The 20405-nt window shown below is 38.3% G+C and overlaps 1 protein-coding gene across 17 annotated transcripts; it reads left to right on the top strand.

Annotated features, from left to right (window-relative positions):
• Positions 1 to 391: 391 nt before the first annotated feature.
• Positions 392 to 20168, top strand: LOC115197490 (paired box protein Pax-6). Of its 17 annotated transcripts, XM_029759088.1 has the most exons (15): positions 4177 to 4449; positions 4608 to 4756; positions 7247 to 7324; positions 7571 to 7624; positions 8409 to 8432; positions 10827 to 10957; positions 11280 to 11321; positions 11411 to 11641; positions 11947 to 12112; positions 15485 to 15643; positions 15947 to 16029; positions 16153 to 16309; positions 16561 to 16673; positions 17202 to 17349; positions 18837 to 20168. In XM_029759088.1, the coding sequence occupies exons 4-15, from the start codon at positions 7612 to 7614 to the stop codon at positions 18920 to 18922; spliced, it is 1353 nt and encodes a 450-aa protein (XP_029614948.1). In that variant the 5' UTR covers positions 4177 to 4449; positions 4608 to 4756; positions 7247 to 7324; positions 7571 to 7611; the 3' UTR covers positions 18923 to 20168. The 17 variants fall into 17 exon arrangements, with proteins under 17 accessions (XP_029614937.1, XP_029614938.1, XP_029614948.1 ...); XM_029759077.1 differs by lacking the exons at positions 4177 to 4449; positions 7247 to 7324 and adding an exon at positions 392 to 554; XM_029759078.1 differs by lacking the exons at positions 4177 to 4449; positions 7247 to 7324 and adding an exon at positions 1758 to 2117.
• The last annotated feature ends 237 nt before the right edge of the window (positions 20169 to 20405 follow it).

Raw genomic sequence — 20405 nt, forward strand, 5'->3', positions numbered from 1 at the left:
GCTACCTTGACTATTCTATTTTGACACTCTGAACACAATGCATCAGAAATTATGACTATCGAACTTGACACCGAACACAATACACACGCCTTAGGCTACATCAACCAAATCAGCTAGAAAGTGACTAAATAGATGAAATTCGAGATAAATAGGACATTCGCTCATCAATGCATTCTGTTTGATTGGCATACGAGTGGTTATTCTCATAAGAAAGTGTATTGGCTGGCATATATCGCATTAGCATAAACGTAATGCACAAGTGGGTTTGGACATCTCCCGCGACTTCCTAGTTAGCAGAGTGATAAGTGGTGTCCAAAGTGACGTGTAGCGTCACCGCGGCCAATCACTGCCAAGTTGTGGATGATATTATGGGAAAGTTGGTGGTAGAAGCGACAGGGTCATTTTATATGATCATCGACTTGGAAACAGACCTGCAATTCAATACATGAAAACCATGGACTCTAAATGTCACATTATATACATTCTTTCTCCTGTTTTATAATGATCAACACTGACTGGAAACATAAGTGAAGTGGATCTGTACTTTCTAACAGGTAGGACTTTAAAAATATTTATCTGTCAACCATTACGCTTTATATTGCGTTCCTGGCTTGTTGGCTTGGATATATGAATCCTTACTATTCAGCAAAGCCGTCTGCAAACATATCTTTCCTTTGCATAAGTGTTCGCACTGAGCTTCGAGGAAACGTGTGTATTGAACCCGAGGTAAGTCTTCACGTGATAGTAAGTAGGGGAATGTTGTCCAGATTGCTTATACAGTTAAACAAGCTAGACAATGGATTTAAGAAATGTAAACGTAGCCTTTGATGGATTTAATCCAACTACAGTTTTACGTAAGCATGTTTAATGCTTAGGCTAATAATATAAATAATAACAATTATAATAATTATTGTGGTGTTTCGTGTGTTATTAGGTTTTAGAGTTGATATAACCGTAGGCTATTTTTCTAGTTGTATATGCCCTTTTAAATTGTTAAAAGCATGTCAGTATGACAACACGTCCGTGAGTGTACTTTATGTACACTGCAGTTTACCTCATGACTAAATTGAACAATTTCCACACCTTCCTATTTAGGGGCATTTATAGAGGAATATGTTTATGCTGCTGTCAGGAAGTAAATAATCTGGCAATGAACCATTTCATGAAATATGACAAGATCTTTAGTTGCACTTTACATTCGGAATATGGGCCTGCATCACAATTAATAAACACATGGGCCTGCAGGTATAGCCATAACAAAACATGTTACTACCCCCCTCCATACAGGAGTTAATGCTTAGACCTATATGATAAAACATGTATTCATTCAGCAGTAGATCATTTATGTCAAGTATAGCCTAGCTGCAATTTATCATTTGTTAGCTGTGATACTCCAAGATCAAGTGCTAGTCTACTAGTTAGCTGTTGAATATAATACTAAACCTTATAAAACCTCACGTTCCCCACAACCGATCCTCTCCATAACTTCTTATAAATCAGTGGCTGGGTCAACCCACTTTATTCGCTTCGGCTGATACTTTTGTCTCTCTCTCTCTCTCTCTCTCTCTCTCTCTCTCTCTCTCTCTCTCTCTCTCTCTCTCTCTCTCTCTCTCTCTCTCTCTCTCTCTCTCTCTCTCTCTCTCTCTCTCTCTCCCTGTCCTGTTTTCAATGATGACGTCAGCCACATTCAGTGCCACCTCCCCTTATGATTTTTGAGGGGGGGTCAAAACTTTAAGGGGATGCTCAAAAACCACGTTGCCCGAGGGAAAAAGAGCGACAAGATTACAGTATTTTCCCATGGTCTGAGAAAGTACTTTGTGCTAATCCAAAACTGCGCTAATTGATAGTTTTCCACATAGCAATTGCAACTCGTGGATGTTGCCTGAGTTGTTCCAATGAATGGATTTACATTTGAAATGTTATTGTTTTTCACTTGCTGATTTCGAGAAATGTATTCTGGAGTCAAGTAACAAGATAAACTCAACCACAAGACAACAACAAGGCGGATTACATCTTTCCATAGAATGAAATGATCCATAGGTGCTATTGTTGAGCATTGTTACAACAGTTTGATCTGGGATCTTCTCATTGAACGGAGTGAAGCAGAAGGAATTGTGGTTTGTACATTACAATATAAAGTGTTGTTAGCAGTGCACTGCATGGTTCTTCAGTGGGTTTATGGACATGAAAGACGACTTTTTGGTAGCCTAGTTTTAGGGTAAACTTATAATGATGTATTTCGCCCATAGATGTGCATCAAAGCAATTATAACTGCATTTTCAACATGCGTTGACAGTGTCGTGTTTTGTTTATTTGCATGCATAAAATGTTTGGCCTATGCTGTGCATGCTCAGAAAGTTTCATCAAATATCATATACAAACGTTAGAATTTATTTAACCTTCATTTAACTAGGCAAGTCAGTTAAGAACAAAGTCTTATTTACAATGACGGCCTACCCCGGCCAAACCCTAACTCGGACGACGCTGGGGAAATTGTGCGCCGCCCTATAGGAATCCCAATCACGGCCGGATGTGATACAGCCTGGAATTGAACCAGGGTCTGTAGTGCCTTAGACCGCTGTGCCACTCGGGAGCCCGAGTGAGCCCATCTTAAAAATCTTTGATTTTGACATACTATTAACCAATATTTTACTACACAGAAACCTTAAAAGCAGTACAGCCACAGTGTAAGGGTGGCCTATAGTTTCTGCAGCCTACACATAAATATAATCTTGCTCTTATACAAAGAATGTAATTAGAATAATTTGCTAATTTATTGCTGATTCTAAGACACATATAGCCTACTTTACTGCATCTAACTATATATTCCACGTATGACAGCAGAGTTCCTTGGAATAAAAAAATAGCCACATTGGTAGCCTAACTTCGTTAGCACTTCTGCGCACTGCAAAAACAGTGTGCCAAAATGTGTAGGCAACAGTAAACCGTCCACATCATAAGAATTTGCAGCAAGGATTGTAGAGGAGTGGAATGAAAGTTTTGTGCAAATATTAGAAAGTGACAGAGTTTCACCAAGGGACTCGAGATGACAGTGCATGACGGTCGCGGCAGCTCATTATCCTAGCCGCCCTTTCATTGCGATGCAAACTCTTTGGCAGTGTCGTTTGTCTTCTCATTGTACTTTAGTTGGGAATGCAATGGTTGTCAGGACTTATTCAGTTTATTGATGAGCTCTGACTTTTAGCACTTTTCACATGTCAAAGGAAGTCAAGTGTATGCATCCACGATTTCATTTTATGCTCTGCGCCTCCCGACACTTTTCTCCCCTCTTGTAGGTTACCCCAGCATGCCACAGCCCCCCTTGTTTCTTATCCCACGACCCGGAATCTATTCCATTTGAATAAATGATGGGAACACCCATAGCCGAGACTGGTACTCCAAGTGTAAAGTCAAATGCAGGCACAGAGGGGTTGATTTGGAGTGTGTGGTGTGCGTTAATGGCCAGGCATTCAACAAATGTAGGTCTGCTGTGTGGTCATGACTGCAAAGTAATTTGCTTATATTTACGTCCTGTGTTATCTGTCCTTTAGAAGCTTGGACGCAGCGTATTGGCTATCATTTGGTCCATTGAAAATGAAGTAAGATTATCGTTCTCGCTATTATATTCATTTAGTCCATAGATATTGTTTGTAATTTAGGTCTAAACAACCAAATCTACCATGTGATGTCATAATCAACTGCGACAAGTGCAGAAAGTTTGCAATTATGACACTGCACTTCTGGCTGCTGCGTAAAGATCGCTTTCAGAAGTGATAGCCAGATCATTCCTAAACTGAATCTTTCAATTCAGCCTTTAGATAAAATATATATATATAAATGTTAATATTACAAATAGATAAGCTATCAACTTATGTAGGCTAAATTAGTAAAGTGGTGCTTTGTTGGTCTTTATCAGTGGATTATCAGTGTAAACGATAAAGATGGACTGCAAATTGTTAATGTTGATCAATTTGAGGTCGGCGCGCACCATGTGTTCATTTATAACTTCAGGTTCATCGTTAGTGTAGGAAAGCTTGTCTGCGTTCCACGATGGTGGAGCCCTGTGAGTTGCACTTGCCATTCCTTATCCAATGGTTAGCCTTCAATAGCATCCAATAGCATTTCTAAAGGAAATGTTCAATGTGTGTGTGTGTGTGTGTGTGTGTGTGTGTGTGTGTGCATGCGCGTGTGTGTGTGCGTGCGTGTGTGTGTGTGTATGTTAGAGAGGGAACAGTGAATTTGCATGTGCAGAGTTATTAGTAGGTTTGAAAAGCTAGCACTGGCTCTGCCCGGTTTCCCGCTCTGCACGGCGGAGTAGGAGGAAGTGTTTCGCTGGAAGATGATGACAGAGGTCAGGCACTGCTAATCGGCCACTGAAGAGGAGTGGAGGCGAGGCACAGACCAGGAACACATACATTAATACACTTGTACCATCACCAATCAGCATAGGTGCGCTGCTCTGCGCTACTCTCTCCCTCTCCCCCGTTCTCTTTCTCTCCCTCTCCCTTTCTCTCTCTCTCTCTCTCTCACCAACTCACGAGCGCACATTTTCAGTCTCGCGCAGCCCTGACAACCCATTTTATTGTCAATCTCTGCTTCCTTCGCAGGGATTTCCATCTCTATTCAAGACCACTTGGAACATATATACAAGACAAACTCTTCGCAGGGGCTATCCAGCACTGTGGCTCCGTCTCATTTGTGCTCATACTTATCAACTAAGGCTTTGGCTGCAGTGTACACAGGATGCCTCAAAAAGGTAAGCTCTGATTTCTTGGCACTTTGTACCTAGCCTACATTTCAGACAGCACGCATTATTCACTCGTATAGCCTATAGCGTACACATTACACCATTTTAGAGTGAAACATCAAAAAGTAGGTTAAGTGTTGGAAATGCTAATTAAACTCCAAGTTAATAAGTTTTTGTAATTTAGGAAGAGTCCGAACGGCTCAAAAGTTTTTAGTGCTGGTCATTTAACAAAGGAACTTTGGTACGCAGACTAGTGGCAGCCAAATTTGAACATTTAGGTTCGCATCCTTATGTATTTATACTGTGCTTTTGCTTGTATTCCGTCGGTGCTTGCCGTTATCTTAACGCTTATGCTTGACAAGGAAGAGTAAAAAGTCAGGCCAAGACAGTGATCAGTCCAAAGAATGGGGACGTGATGATGCGATGAGCAAGGGTGTCAAGTTGAATCATACAGTCGGCCTCACCCGGGCGCCATCACAAAAAAATGCTCTTTTAACTTTTTACTAAGTTTGGCAAATGTTTAATCCTTTTCAGGATACATTTTCCTCTATTCAATGACAATTTAAATATTATGCTTACTGAACTCAAATAGTAATGTTTTTAACATGCAAGATATATATGTGAAAACAATTCAGAGATAAACTCGAATAGATTAGTCTATTATAGCTATTTCTCCACACAAAGTAATAATGATTAGATTAAGTGCATAGTTACGTTTTACGTACTACAAATATAAGAAAATACAGAAAAATCACAACTTCAAAACCATTGTTTATATTAGTGGTTAATTACCTAATATGATTTATAACATTAGGCTATGCATTATGCTTTTGGCTCTTCCAGTACGATATTGCTTTAGTCTATTAGCAAAATATATGGTAGCTATATATAGTGGTAGATATATCAAATGTTACTGTGTTCAACTTCCTGCCAGGACATTGTTCATTTATGGAGTTTTTCTGCATATAAATGAAGGGAATAATCAGGAATAATATAGTCCTTACAAGTCTGAAGATGCATGTTCAATTAAAATTGTTGTAGTTGTGAATTAAAACGGGCAAAATACAGATGAGGCCTTCCTCTTTTACAGACTGCATCAAATAAATTATACAATTCCAGTTAGACTTGCATAATAAGCTCATTATTGGCACCTCATGACATTAAAAAGTGTGGTTTACAAGTAGACTGCTTCCGGGTTAAGTTTATGCTTAGTTAATTTCTATATCAAATGAGTTGAATGATTAAAGGTTAATGGATCATTTTACACATACAATCAAAAATAAACCCGAAACTCTTTACTTTTCACTTCCCCATTTCCCCATTGCATTATTGCATTTGAAAAAAATTAGAAGAGAGAATGAGAAAAATGAAATACATGCTTTGTAGCTACACCTGTCTAATTATAAACGTATATAATCAGTGAACCAATAGTGCATTTAATTTTCCTAACTTTATTTTAGAAAATGATTATAAATGATAAGTTATGATGATGAGTTAGTTGAATTTACAGCTTCTTTAGAATATCTTCATACATATGAATAGCAGCTTGGCTCTATGATTGGATGTAAGCTATAGGCTATTTATTTGTGGATGCACACTGTAAATACACACACAGTCAGTCCATTGCCTGTTTAAGAAGGAGAAGATAAAAAGGGAGAAAATCAAAGCGTGGACTATTTCCTTAGTGGCCTCCTTTTCTGCAAATGTTTTGAATGGGCTCTTTATGGCAATTGTCTTTTTCCAATTGAGCACCCCACTGAGCTGTTGTATGTTTTTTTACAATCCTAACGACACACACCAGCAACAGCATTACCTCCAGATATTTAAAACAAGAAATTGCGTTTCTATTTTCCAAGTCGAGACAAACAAAAAAGCAGAGGGATGCGGGCACCGGGTCACGGCAAGCAGCAGTGTAACTGTGACGGTGTGAGAGGGTGTTGTGCTGGGCATGGATGCAGTGGGAGGGGGTTGCTCCCTACAGCTCTTTGTATTCCTGAGAGTTGTTGGTACGTTTAGTTCGAGGCTGTGTAGCTAGTTAGTGAGCCTGAGTTATGCTCTCTGGGTTCTGGTGTAGAAGCAGAAAGGACGCCATTGTTGAAATCCTGCAGGCTTTGTTGGAGAGCCTTCACCCCCTCCCGATGTCACTTTCCAAAGCAGCCAAGCGAGGTAGACAGCGTGTGTCACTAGACGACTACATATAAAGACATCTTAAAAGTATATTACTGACTAAAGTTTTCACAGCCAACATAATAACAGTAATATTTTATATCTTAATATGCAAATGTATTCAAAATTCCATAACTTTATTTCTTAAAGGTAGCCAACTCTCAATACACCAAAAATACACTCAAAAGCTGATAATAAACTATTGAACTTTTTCTAAAATTACTGCAATGCTATTTATCTCATGAAACGAGTTAGAAAATATTGCAGTAAGTCTGACATAATAAAAACGAAAGCTCAGGTGCCTACTAATAAAATGTTTTGCTTTGTCCATAGGGAGAATATATTAACTAGTGAGAAGCAGATGAGAGATTCTTTAAATTGTTTTAAGCGGACAGTCCACACTGTTTCCAGGCAAGTTTAAATACTGAATATATATATATATTCAAAAATCTATAGAACAACAAACGATATTATGCTCTCATATTATGAAATATGAATGAATAATAGCCTAATGCATCCTGAGGTATTCATGAGTAATATAGTTCCCACCGTATTGTCTAATTGCACCAAATCAATGTCTGCGATGTGTATGTACCCTGAGTACTGTAATATTATTAGCAATACTGATCACTGCTATTCTTTCCCCATGACTAATAGAATACTATAACCGGGCCACGTGGGAATCTGGCGTCGCGTCCATGATGCAAAACAGTAAGTGAATCTTTTTTTCAGAGTAACTATATACACTGAGCTGTAAAGAATCATGTGGCACATAACATTTATGCTGCATATGTTGGTTTGCATGTTTGTGTAGAATAAGGCCAAGATTTTTCGACATGTTGACATTTTCTGAATTAGGAATGTTTTACATATGCTCATTCTCATATTTTCATCCACACAGTTGTATTTGTATCAGTGGACTTTGACTAGTATGCTTCTATTAACCTGTACGTGTAACAACTGAAACATAGCCTAATACCTGCACTATGACGAACTATCAGAGAAGAGGATAGCAGGAAGTAGAAGGCCTGATGGTTGTATTTATTGGCTAAATACATACAACTTCCAAATAAGTTGTGTTGTCACACATAGGCCTACACAATAATAATAATACAACACCAATAGAAAGAAAGAAAGAAACAAGGAAAGAAGAGGAAAAGTGTATTCTTGATATGATAAAATAACATTTCAGAAACGCCTGTTGGGGTGTGCCAATTCACATTGCCCATTATATATGCACTAATGGACATTGCATGCATCTCATGGAGAATATGTCATGTTTATGAAAATGTTATTCCTTCTGTATAACCACAGTGTGAGGGTAATGCTTTGATGAGACTTTCAGAGTCTTTTTTTATGAACGCATTGGGACTATAAACGTCAGAGCAGTATTTACGTATTTGAGATGCTATTTAGTAATTCATAATTCATTATTTTGTATCGTTGACAGAGTGACAATAAAATACATATATTTTCTTTTTTAATGCTGGACAAGAGGTGTATGACATCTGTAACGAAGGTGTGTAGAATGGCTTACTCTCATTCTCTTCAAATCAACGACAAGTTTGTGCTGCAGTGTGCGTTCATATTTATGCCAATACATTATATTGTCTTGGCTTAGCCTTGCACTTCATGTATATTTGTATATCAGGCCTAAATTTAACAAGTTATAGACGTAGGATCAGAGGGAAGATGTGACGCGTACACTTGAAAGACCTCCAACCAAACAAAGCATTTGAATCTAGGTCAGTTTAAGTGGGCCATATTCAATAATTGAACAGTGATGTGAAGTCCCATATTCCCTCTCACGTTTGAAAAGAAAACTGAGTTCTTCAAATAATTGCAATATACGAGTTTTTTCTTTGCATGAAAAAAATACCGTAATGTACACAATGTACATTTTGATACGGTATTTTTTTCTGTTCCTTACTTTTTAAATGGACCTACTGGCTACCAAAATATTAGGGCTATATATTATCCTGTAATCAAGATTGTATAGAACTATGCCTTCATTTATCTCTTGTTACATTTTTACATTGTGATGGCAATGGACTGTGGTGATCTCTTGAGCGAAATACTGAGCAGATATGATTCGGGTGAGGCCTTCAGTTTGTCTAAAGGTCGCGCTGGCTCTGCAGGCTTTGTGCTAATAACTCCTGGGTGTATATGGAACTGAGCGTCCAAATTGACGCCATATGTTTTCCTATTAATTGACTTGCAATAGAATACAAGGCGCATAATCATTGCCACCAGGCGAGATCGACACCACTCACCGTGGGGAATTATTTAATGATTGAGATTTAACCTTTCGAGTGAAAGTTAGATTGGATATTCTTATCTCTGTGTGGCAGTGATCAAGTGAATTTATATGAGCACTAGGCCTATACGGGAGGCGCGTTCAAAGCCAATAAATGTTCAATATGCTTTTCCCTGCTGGCCTATCAAATGCACAAACACAATTGATTTAATCTAATCCTGGAATTAACCTCAACATAGCGATGGATTTGCTCTTACAGCAGTCTTCTCCTGAGCGGATAGCCTGTATTTACACCCTGATTTTGGCTAGAATTTGAGAATTTAGCACAATGGCAGTAGACAACAAATTCACAAGCAGGTGTAATTTAATTTTTTAAGGCCTAATGTAATATTATAATTGATGTAGGGCTTACCTATTATTTAATTATTATTTGAAAACACAATAACAAAACATATATAAAACAAGGGAGAGTGCAAACATCTACAGCAGACTCATAATAACAAATATGGTTTGTCGCTTGAAAAAAAAAGGATGTCACTTTTGATATGTTAAGAGCAACGCGCGCTCCCATCCTCGTGCCCGCGCACAGCCCCTTGGCTACCATAAAATGAAGCTTCCCTTGAAGGGTAAATGAGTAGAGTCCAATTTAGTCTGAGTGATATCCAAATGCAGACAGAAAGGGTCGTTTTATCATGCTACTATTTGTCGTGACGATGCCATTTTCAAAAGCAGAGCAGTGTCATAAAGTGACATGCCTGCCACAAGTGCTCCAACTGATCTTTTCAATTAGCCTTCCATGCATGATCCAGGGCGACTTCCGCCTATTTCCAGAAATTAACATCAAACTTGACGTGTAGCTAGCTTTACTCTAAAGACAAATGTCAGCCAGGCTCATCATATTTTCCCCCTCTTCTATATTTGGAGCTTATTTATTGCTAAGGAGCTTGTGCTCTTGGAGTCAATTTAACGGGAGGCTTCGAAGGGAAGGGAGCGGACAACTAGAGCAAACGTAGGCGGCTACAAGGAGGCTGCTTTTCTATTGGACTTCAGGTTTGGTCTGGTTTTCTGGGCTATCCTAAGCTGGATATTGTTAATGAACTCGCATGAAACCTGTTTAAATGAGCGTTTATGGTGTTTTAGCTGGTGTAATATCAAGTTGATATAAAGTTGGATTAAGTGACGATTTGTTTTTAGTCTTGAGATTATACTGTAATTACTACTTTATACTGCTGTGCCGCAAATGCCATTACGCTATTTGATCTTAAAGATTTGCAAAGATGCGCAAATCTCGGATCAGTGGGGTGGAGATGTTTTGGTTGAGATCATACCACACTGCTAATCAATGTTCTGCTCGTGTGATTAGAACAAGATTGTAGAAAATAATGACATCGGAAAGCATTTCGAACATATGACAGATGAACAATGGCAATCATTACAGACTGCAAATTCCAGCGTGATTTTCCCGATGTTTGGTGCTGAATGTCCAGTTTAATTTCTTGTCTCCTGTTTTGTTTGATAACTTTTATTTTGCATAGTTAACATCTAAACGCTTGCACCGGAGACATCTGTATTGAAGAGGCTGCTGTTTTAAAAAAAAAATCACAGCTCTTGATTAATGGCTTAACTAAAGAGAGTGCATCCCCTGTCTCTGCCCAGGTCACAGCGGAGTGAATCAGCTCGGCGGAGTGTTCGTCAACGGCAGACCCCTGCCCGACACCACCAGACAGAAAATAGTCGAGCTTGCTCACAGTGGCGCGCGGCCGTGCGATATATCCAGGATTCTGCAGGTGATAACACTGCATTCTTCTCTCTGTCTGCATCAGTAAAACGCGTCAGAATAAGATTCCTAATGCGTGATTTTTATTTAGAATATATACCAACTCATTGCACATCCAACTATTGTCAGTTCAAACCATTTTAAGTTGCAGTTTTGAAAATATAATATTACGCACGAATAAATAGGCTACTTCATTGTAGCGATGAATTATGGTTTGTGGTGATACCAGGACATGTTAGGATACAACCTGCAAACACAACCATCCAGTAGATGCCGTGATCCAGTGCAAATTAAATTACCGTACCATTCAAGGTATATTTCTTGTGTTATAGACCCATGGTGATGCAAAAGTTCAAGTGCTGGACAATGAAAACGTAAGCGTAACAATGTTTGTAGTATAAACATATATTTCACATTAGTCTTAAATAATGTATGTGATTTGTGTCTATTGTTTTCTATTTAGGTGTCAAACGGCTGTGTGAGTAAGATTCTGGGCAGATACTATGAAACCGGCTCCATCCGACCAAGGGCGATCGGGGGTAGCAAACCAAGAGTAGCAACTCCCGAGGTGGTCGGAAAAATTGCAGTATACAAGAGGGAGTGCCCTTCAATCTTCGCGTGGGAAATTCGTGACAGACTGCTATCGGAGGGGGTCTGCACAAACGATAATATACCCAGTGTAAGTTCAGTGAGTGTAAGTTATTAGTCATACCATTTTATAGGCCTACACGCTTAACAAATTACCGTGAACAACTGACCTCCATCTTGGTTATGATTATGCACCTGTTTCAGAATAATTACACAAATTGAAAATGTAATTGATATTTTGTTAATCTCCCATTTCGATAGAGAGTTTCTTATCCAAATACATATTGTGAATGTGAGGGTATGCATGCACTTATGTGACAGATCACTTGCAAGCCAATGTGCCGTCACAACAAGGGAAACAAGCGCCAAGCGCGTTTAATTAATGTGAAGGGTTTTGGATTTGTCTTTCAGGTGTCGTCGATAAACAGAGTACTGCGCAACCTGGCTAGCGAGAAGCAACAGATGGGCGCAGATGGCATGTATGAGAAGTTGAGAATGCTGAACGGTCAGACTGGGACGTGGGGGACCCGGCCGGGCTGGTACCCCGGAACCTCAGTGCCAGGACAGCCCAACCCAGGTAAGAGAATCACTGGATTGGACGAGTGAAGTGCGGGTGTCTTTATTATGTTGTTTTTATAACGATTAATTACTATTATTATTATTATTATTAGTAGTAGTAGTAGTATCGTAGGCTGTACGATTATATTATGCCTATATTATTACAATAGTGTTATTACCAAAATAAACACTAATATGTAATTTTTATTTTATCGTGTTACAACATTATTAGGCAAAATTATTGTTACATTGTTTAAAGTAACATGGGAATAAAATTACTTTTTCGAAAATCATTGAGTTCAGTTGATATTGTTTATCACTAACGCGTCTGGTTCATTAGACTTATCTGACTTATGCATGGAACTATAATTCATTTGCTGGTCTATATGCAGAGAAGTAACCAAACACTTTTGGGAAACATAGATGAACGTCTAATTCTGATGTGAGAGTGTGAAAGCTTGTTGTGATTCAAAGATTACTTGGTTTGATTCGACTAGTTATTACATTGCAAATACTTGACATGTTTTTCTATCAACTTTTTTTACAATATGGTTGTAATTTCACAATTTAGTCTTCACGATTTAGTCTGCACGATTTAGTCTGCACGATTTAGTCTGCACGATCGATCCATTCCTAGGCCTACTATATTTTGCATTGCCCGAGGATGAAAAATATCTGAAGCTGTGTGCGGAATATCTGTACAAAGGATGTTTCTGTTACACGCAAGAATTTGTTATGGGAACAGTTCTGTCGCTATGTAATTGCTCATTAGAGAACGTTTTGTTTCTCATTAAGGGCGACATGAATAAGCGTCTAGTTTGAGGAGACAGCTGTAGAAATGTTCCACGGGAGACCTCTGGACACGATATGGCATCACTTGCCAATTAGACACGTCAGTTTTAAGAGAACTAAACAATCAAGTATGGACACTATAGATATACAAATAATCGTGTTTTCCCCCTCATAATATCTGCAGTTTTTTGTTGTTGTTGGCATCTATATCTGTCTCGCGAATTGCTTTGATGGGCCTACATTTTTATTTTTTCCACTATACATTTTTTTCCAACTCTAAAAGTCCTATTGGCTTTGGAGCTCTTGGTAGAATGAGATAACCCCAACAATTACATTAAGGTGGATGAAAGGTGACGATGACAGGTGACGATGACAGGTGATGATGACAGGTGATGATGACAGGGGATGATGACAGGTGACCAAGTGTCATGAGTAACAAATGGTAGCCTATTTTTTATTAGCAATAATATATATATATATATATATATTTATTTTATTGTATTTTTTGTTATTATTATAATTATTATTATTAACTAGGCACTACTGTTATTATAATAGTATCATAATAGTATTAAGTATATAATCTAGATATATATAATCTTATCACAATGATAAGGGCTAATATTGTTATATATGAATAATAACGCTGTTGTTGTTTGTACTTCAAATGTATCTCTTTTATCCTGTCTATTCAAAATGTGTGTGTAAACAACACAACCAGCTATACCAACATCGCATGTTCACTTACGTTCTGCCATAAGTGTCTATACTTGCGTGGAGTGCGATTTCAAGGGCATTAAGAATCCATTACTCTGGAAGCATACGGTTGGGTGAGGTCTCAGAGGGGGACAAATATGGTCTCAATCTGATAAACGCCATGCAACAGTGAATAAAATAACGAATTCATCAGAGTGACAGGGCCTAAAAAGAGGGAACTCTTTCATAAGGAGAGGGTAAAAGCTCTCCCTAGCTATTTCGTGTTTTTAGGGATCAACGTGACAGTTTTTCTGATCTTCTTTTTCTTTCTAGAGGACTAAAGCTGTCTGTCTATAGGGTTTAAGCACTTTCTCTTTCAGGGGGTCCCAGAATGTTTTAAGTTTCTATTTAAGGTTCTCTATATTTTGGCTTGTTTTACGCCTCACCGATTGTGACACGTGATACTATGGAACGGTATATTTCCCAGCGTCTTTCATTAATGAAAACAAATCCCAAATCTAGCGACAGTTGATCTGGCTGAGGGATAATGGGACGCACATTCACTCCTTTTGACAGATTAGCTACAAAACTATAGCGCACTGGCCACTGAAACTTTATTTTTGGAGAGACTTAATCGTTGCGTATGTTTACACCTGGTTCTGAATAATGCATTTGGTTTTGAAACTACAAATCTGTCAGAAAGACAAACACATCACGTCAAAGCAGAGTGAACAAAATACCCACATATGATGATGAGTCACTACTGATGTGTTTTTCAAATATATCAAGATTATATTACTTATATTCCTTACCAATACAGTTTATGACTACACTGAGCAACCTGCCTGGCATGTAGAAAAAAACACAAAATGTAAAATGGTAATCACCTGCACAATAAACTGTCAAAGCAGATTTATCTAGGCCCACATAACCAGTCTATATCATCTTGCTACATAGACATAATGTAATGGAGCAAAGGGATGCTGAATAAAGTGTTTAACAACGCCACTCACTGAGGCCCCCTAACTCACTGTTGGTTTCCCTGTCCCCTTTATGTAGGCCTAACAAACAGGGGCTGAGCAAGTGATGTCTCATTCAGTATGTGCTGGGTGATTTTCTTCTATGGCCTAAAGAAGGTATAAATCCTAACTGGCGTTGAACAGGGCATCCTAGGAGACAGTGATTAATGATAGCAGTGCATAAAGGTTAACATACTAAGCTGAAAAGTCTGTTGACTGGAATCCTCAAGCTACAATGAAGGGAACTGAGTGCCTCGAGAGAATCCCTTTGTTGCCTTCTCCAATTGTGTCCTCAAAATTCTGCCCACGAAAGTTTGCCAACCCCTCCATAGACCGTGAATTGAATAGTTTCCCTTATGCTCTTGGTTTTGTGTGGTCGTGAAAAATAGCTTTTATTCAAGTGTTGGGGGTTATTTCAAAGGGTGCACAAACACCCATGTGGAAAAAGCTAACATTTAAAAAGGGAACATTTAAAGGGGAAGGTTTGGATTTTAAAGCATTTCAGGGGATCTGAATAGGTTCTAGCTCATTTTGTTGTATTTCAGCACGACAGGCATTGTTACATGGTCATAAAAGATCTAAGGCAAAAGGAATATTTTCCCACAAAATTTTATAGCCTTTTCTATAGCCTGACGTGACTAATAATATCTGGTTGAAATAATACAATGAATTGTCAAACCAAGTCAATATCAGCTGGAAGAAGCAGAGCACTCAAGAAGTCTTAACATTTCACTTATTTTAAGATAACATTTTACACACAGATGGGTTTTGGGCAAACGCTAACATGATCACATTTACTTCCCAACAGGTGCACCTCATGCTATGCATGGAAGCTGAAGAAGGAGTGATAGCTTGTATTGATTGATTCATTCTGTATGTTTCAGATGGTTGTCCACAGTCAGACGGTGGAGGTGAGAACACTAATTCAATAAGTTCGAATGGAGAAGACTCGGATGAGACCCAAATGAGACTTCAGCTCAAAAGAAAACTGCAAAGGAACCGCACTTCGTTCACACAAGAACAGATAGAAGCGCTTGAGAAAGGTAAATCATACCGCCACTGTCACATGTTCTCGTCCAACTATCGGCCAAAGTAATCTCATTAATGATCTGGTGATACTAAATTAGTCTATTTTACACAGAAGTAAAGCATCAAGGCTGACTCATAACTAGGTCTATTTATTTTGAATATCACCACAGATTACTGTTTTCAGAATAATTTATTCACTGCAAATTATCAGTTTTTCAACAACTACATTAGTCTGAATGATTTTTTTAGGCATATGTTATGTATAGCGCATTTAATGACTTCCTTTGTAGTTCATACTAATGTTGTTTTTGTTTCAGAGTTTGAAAGAACTCACTATCCAGATGTTTTCGCAAGGGAAAGACTTGCTGCAAAAATTGACCTCCCAGAGGCCAGAATACAGGTACAGCAACCTCTCCTTGTGCCCATCAACATCACCTTGAATGTAGGGATGGTATAACCACATTCACAGAAGTGACAGCAGACAAATCCAACACTAACCTTTGAAACATGACTGTGGTTTCAGGTGTGGTTTTCAAATAGAAGGGCAAAGTGGAGGAGGGAGGAGAAACTACGGAATCAAAGACGACAAGCCAGTAACTCTTCTAGTCACATCCCTATCAGCAGCAGTTTCAGCACCAGTGTCTACCAGCCCATCCCACAGACCACAGCACCAGGTTGGAGTCAGTGATCTTTATCAAAACGTTATGTTACATCAGATACATTCCACCGTCATGTATTGCCTGTAGGGTCTATTTTTGTGATTTTAGTAATGTAGCCTAATCAGAATGGAGAAGTAACATTTAATGTACGAATATGTGTGAGAGTCAGGAGAGCCACACAATCCATTCTATGTTCCTGCATGTCAATGATGCAAATGGCAATCAGGCGCTGACTGGTATCTTAAATACCTGTCTATATCCTCCCCCTGCAGTGTCGTTCTCGTCAGGATCCATGTTGGGAAGACCAGACACAGCCCTTACAAACACATACAGTGCCCTGCCGCCTATGCCAAGCTTCACCATGGCCAACAACCTGCCTATGCAAGTAAGTACATCACTGTCAGATCCAATAATAAATGCAGTATTTTGGCGTTGTTTTTGTAATTACTTAGCATAGCATCTAAATGAATGACCATGATAAAGATATGTTGTAAACCTAGATAAAGTATACGGCGGCAGGTAGCCTAGTGGTTAGAGCATTGGACTAGTAACCGAAAGGTTGCTAGATTGAATCCTTGAGCTGACAAGGTAAAAGCTGTTGTTCTGCCCCTGAACAAGGAAGTTAACCCACTGTTCCTAGGCCATCATGGTAAATAAGAATGTGTTCTTAACTGACTTGCCTAGTTAAATAAAGGTTAAATAAATAAATAAAAATACATACTTGTTACACAAGTTAATGCTGTAACTTGCAATGCTGTATTAAATACTATGATGAATTTCTAGCTGAAATTTGATAGACAATATTTGTGTTCCCATGCTTGACGTGGCCCATCCCTTAGTAGATACAGTAGGAGATGTTGCTAGGTGACAGAGAAGCAGGTGAATCTGACTGTCCTGTGTGCTGTCCCCTCAGGCCCCTGTGTCCAGCCAGACCTCCTACTCCTGCATGCTGCCCACCAGTCCCTCAGTCAATGGACGGAGCTATGACACGTACACCCCTCCTCATATGCAAGCACATATGAACAGCCAATCAATGGCTGGTTCAGGAGGCAACTCAACAGGTAAGCAGAGAAAAATGCATGTCAAAATAAACAAAATCCAAGAAATTACAAAACACCATTTGCAAATGTTAGTAGGCCTTCAGAAAGTATTCACACCCCTTGACTTTTTCCACATTTTGTTGCATTACAACCTGAATTTAAAATAGATTACATTTTGATTTTTTGGGGTCACAGGCCTACACACATTACCAAATAATGTTAAAGTGGAATTATGGTTTTAAAAATGTTTACACATTTTTAAAAACTGGAAAGCTGAAACTGGAGAGGAAGGAAACCACTCAGGGATTTCACCATGAGGCCAATGGTGACTTTAAAACAGTTACAGAGTTTAATGGCTGTGATAGGAGAAAACTGAGGATGGATCAACAACATTGTAGTTACTCCACAATACTAATCCAATTGACACAGTGAAAAGAAGAAGCCTGTACAGAATAAAAAATATCCGCAGCAAGGCACTAAAGTAATACTTCAATAAATGTGGCAAAGCAATTCACTTTCTATCCTGAATACAAAGTGTTATGTTTGGGGCACATCCAATACAACACATTACGGAGTACCAATCTCCACATTTTAAGCATAGTGGTGGCTGCATCATGTTATGGGTATGCTTGTAATCATTAAGGTCTGAGGAGATTTTCAGGATAAAAAGGAAATGGAATGGAGCTAAGCACAGGCAAAATCCTAGAGGAAAACCTGATTCAGTCTGCTTTCCACCAGACACTGTGAGATGAATTCACCTTTCAGCAGGACAATAACCTAAAACACAAGGCCAAATCTACACTGGAGTTGCTTACCAAGAAGACAGTGAATGTTCCTCAGTGGCCGAGTTAAAGTTTTGACTTAAATCTGCTTGAAAATCTATGGCAAGACCTGAAAATGGTTGTCTGGCAATGATCAACAACCAATTTGACAGAGCTTGAAGAATCTTGAAAAGAATAATGGCAAATGTTGCACAATCCAGGTGTGGAAAGCTCTTAGAGACTTACCCAGAAAGACTCATAGCTGTAATCACTGCAAAAGATGATTCTAACATGTATTGACTCAGTGGGTTGAATACTTATGTTTTCGAGATAGATTAGTTTTATTTTTCATAAATATTTTACAAATGTTTAAAAAATAAATCTACTTTGACATTAGAGTATATTGTGTAGATCGTTGACAAAAAAAATACAATTAAATCCATTTTAATTCCACTTTCTAAAACAACTAAATGTGGGAAAAGTCAAGGGGTGTGAATGCTTTCTGAAGGCACTGTATTTTGATAGATAGGTAATATAGATGTTCACATGTAAAAAAAAAAATATATGTACATTTTTGTAATGAATATTGAACATGTCAATTATATGGAGATGCTTGTTTACAATAATTCTGTTATGAGAATACTGGTGTGCTTGCTAAAACTTCAATGAATATTACTGAGCAGACACTAGAAGGTACTGACTGTATGGTGCCAGAACTGATCCATCGCTCCGTGTTTGTTGTGTCAGGTCTCATCTCTCCTGGAGTATCTGTTCCTGTTCAAGTCCCAGGCAGTGAAGCAGACATGTCGCAGTACTGGCCCAGGCTACAGTAGAGACTTTCAACGTGTGACTCCTTGGATATTGTCTCGAAAGAAGAAGCTGTCCGGCAGTATTTTATTACAGAACTGAGAAAATACTCTAAAAGAGACTATTTTGTACTGGGATTGGGCCATTCTCTATCATTCTTTGGCCACAAAGACTTGAAGAAGAAAGAAAGAGAAAGGACTTCTGTAAAGTGCCCGGTGTAACATCGTAAATGGGGGAAAAAAACTAGCTGTTTTCAGTTTCCAACTTATGTCATTTTTGGTGTATTTGTATATGGCCAGTTGTATGTCATGATGAAAAAAGAACAACGTGGATGGACAGTGAAACTGAGTTGGTCCTTGCTTCTGCTGAAAAGAAGATAATTTGTGAAGAATTTTCTTCCATTAATAATTTTTATCAATGTATATCAAGAAGCTCTCCCAGTCTGTGTACAGAATGTGGACTCTGGTGAAACAAGTTTGTGTCATTCCAGGTACCAGTTGGGTATGAGAAGCCTGTTTCTCTATTCTTTTCTTTTCAAAAGCTTGCTGGCAGAAACATTGTAAATGGAAAGCATTAACCGCTGAAATGGAGTTGAAAAAAACTTTTGGTAGCTAAAAACGGTAGATTGTGTCTTCGATATAATTCAGTTTGTTATGTCGAAATGTAAGTATTTGTCTTCCCTAGCAGTCTCCCGGAACAATTTCTATAATAAAGTTAATTTCATTTATATTTCTCAGAATATTCTATATGTTTTACACATTTTAATTTCATTTCATTCAATCGGGTACAAGTTATTTGTTATAGTTGTACTTAAGTGTTTTACTTGACTTTGTGCTACTAAAATACTCTCACTGCAACAATGCATAGAAATGCAAGGCCTGCCAGAGTTTAAAGCCTTTTGAGGTTTGCATCTATACATATCCAAATTAACCATTGTTGATTGTACAAACAGACCAAAGCCTTTGTATATCATTTATTACACAACCTCCATTTCCTTTTGTAGTCTTCTGTTGCCAATTTTGTAAAGATTTTGGTAACTTTTAGATAGGTACAGAGTTTTAAATGTTAGTCTATCAGTTGGTCTTTCACTTATGAGCAACAATCTTTCCTTACAGTGGATGACCTGAGCTCATTTCTCACTCTCACTTCCGTGCTAGCCTAGACTATTGTATGGATGGGGAGTCAAATTCAATTGTATTTCAAATATTTCCGTATACATTTATTTAAGCATTCTTGTATTTTGTCAAAATATAAAAGTAATTTTGTACAGTATGATAGTGTCTAAGTGGGAGCTTTATGTTGCTAACTAATTCTATCAAAACAACATGCTATTGATGATGGTAATGAGTGTATGTGCTGCAACATTCAGGACCTACACCATTGGTAATCTAATCATTGTTATAAGATCATCATACAGCCATAATTATTTCATGCAAGTACATTCATCTCATATGAGGGAAAAATACGTTGATCTTACATAAAGACCATGGGAAGACTGTAGTATTACTT

Source organism: Salmo trutta, chromosome 7 (assembly GCF_901001165.1).
Source record: "Salmo trutta chromosome 7, fSalTru1.1, whole genome shotgun sequence".
In the NCBI taxonomy this organism is placed as follows: domain Eukaryota; kingdom Metazoa; phylum Chordata; class Actinopteri; order Salmoniformes; family Salmonidae; genus Salmo; species Salmo trutta.

Coding starts and splice junctions, on each gene's coding strand:
- LOC115197490 (XM_029759077.1), top strand. Junction 16,310..16,560: donor GACCACAGCACCAGGTTGGA/GTCAGTGATCTT, acceptor CTCCCCCTGCAG/TGTCGTTCTCGTCAGGATCC. Junction 16,674..17,201: donor CCAACAACCTGCCTATGCAA/GTAAGTACATCA, acceptor CTGTCCCCTCAG/GCCCCTGTGTCCAGCCAGAC.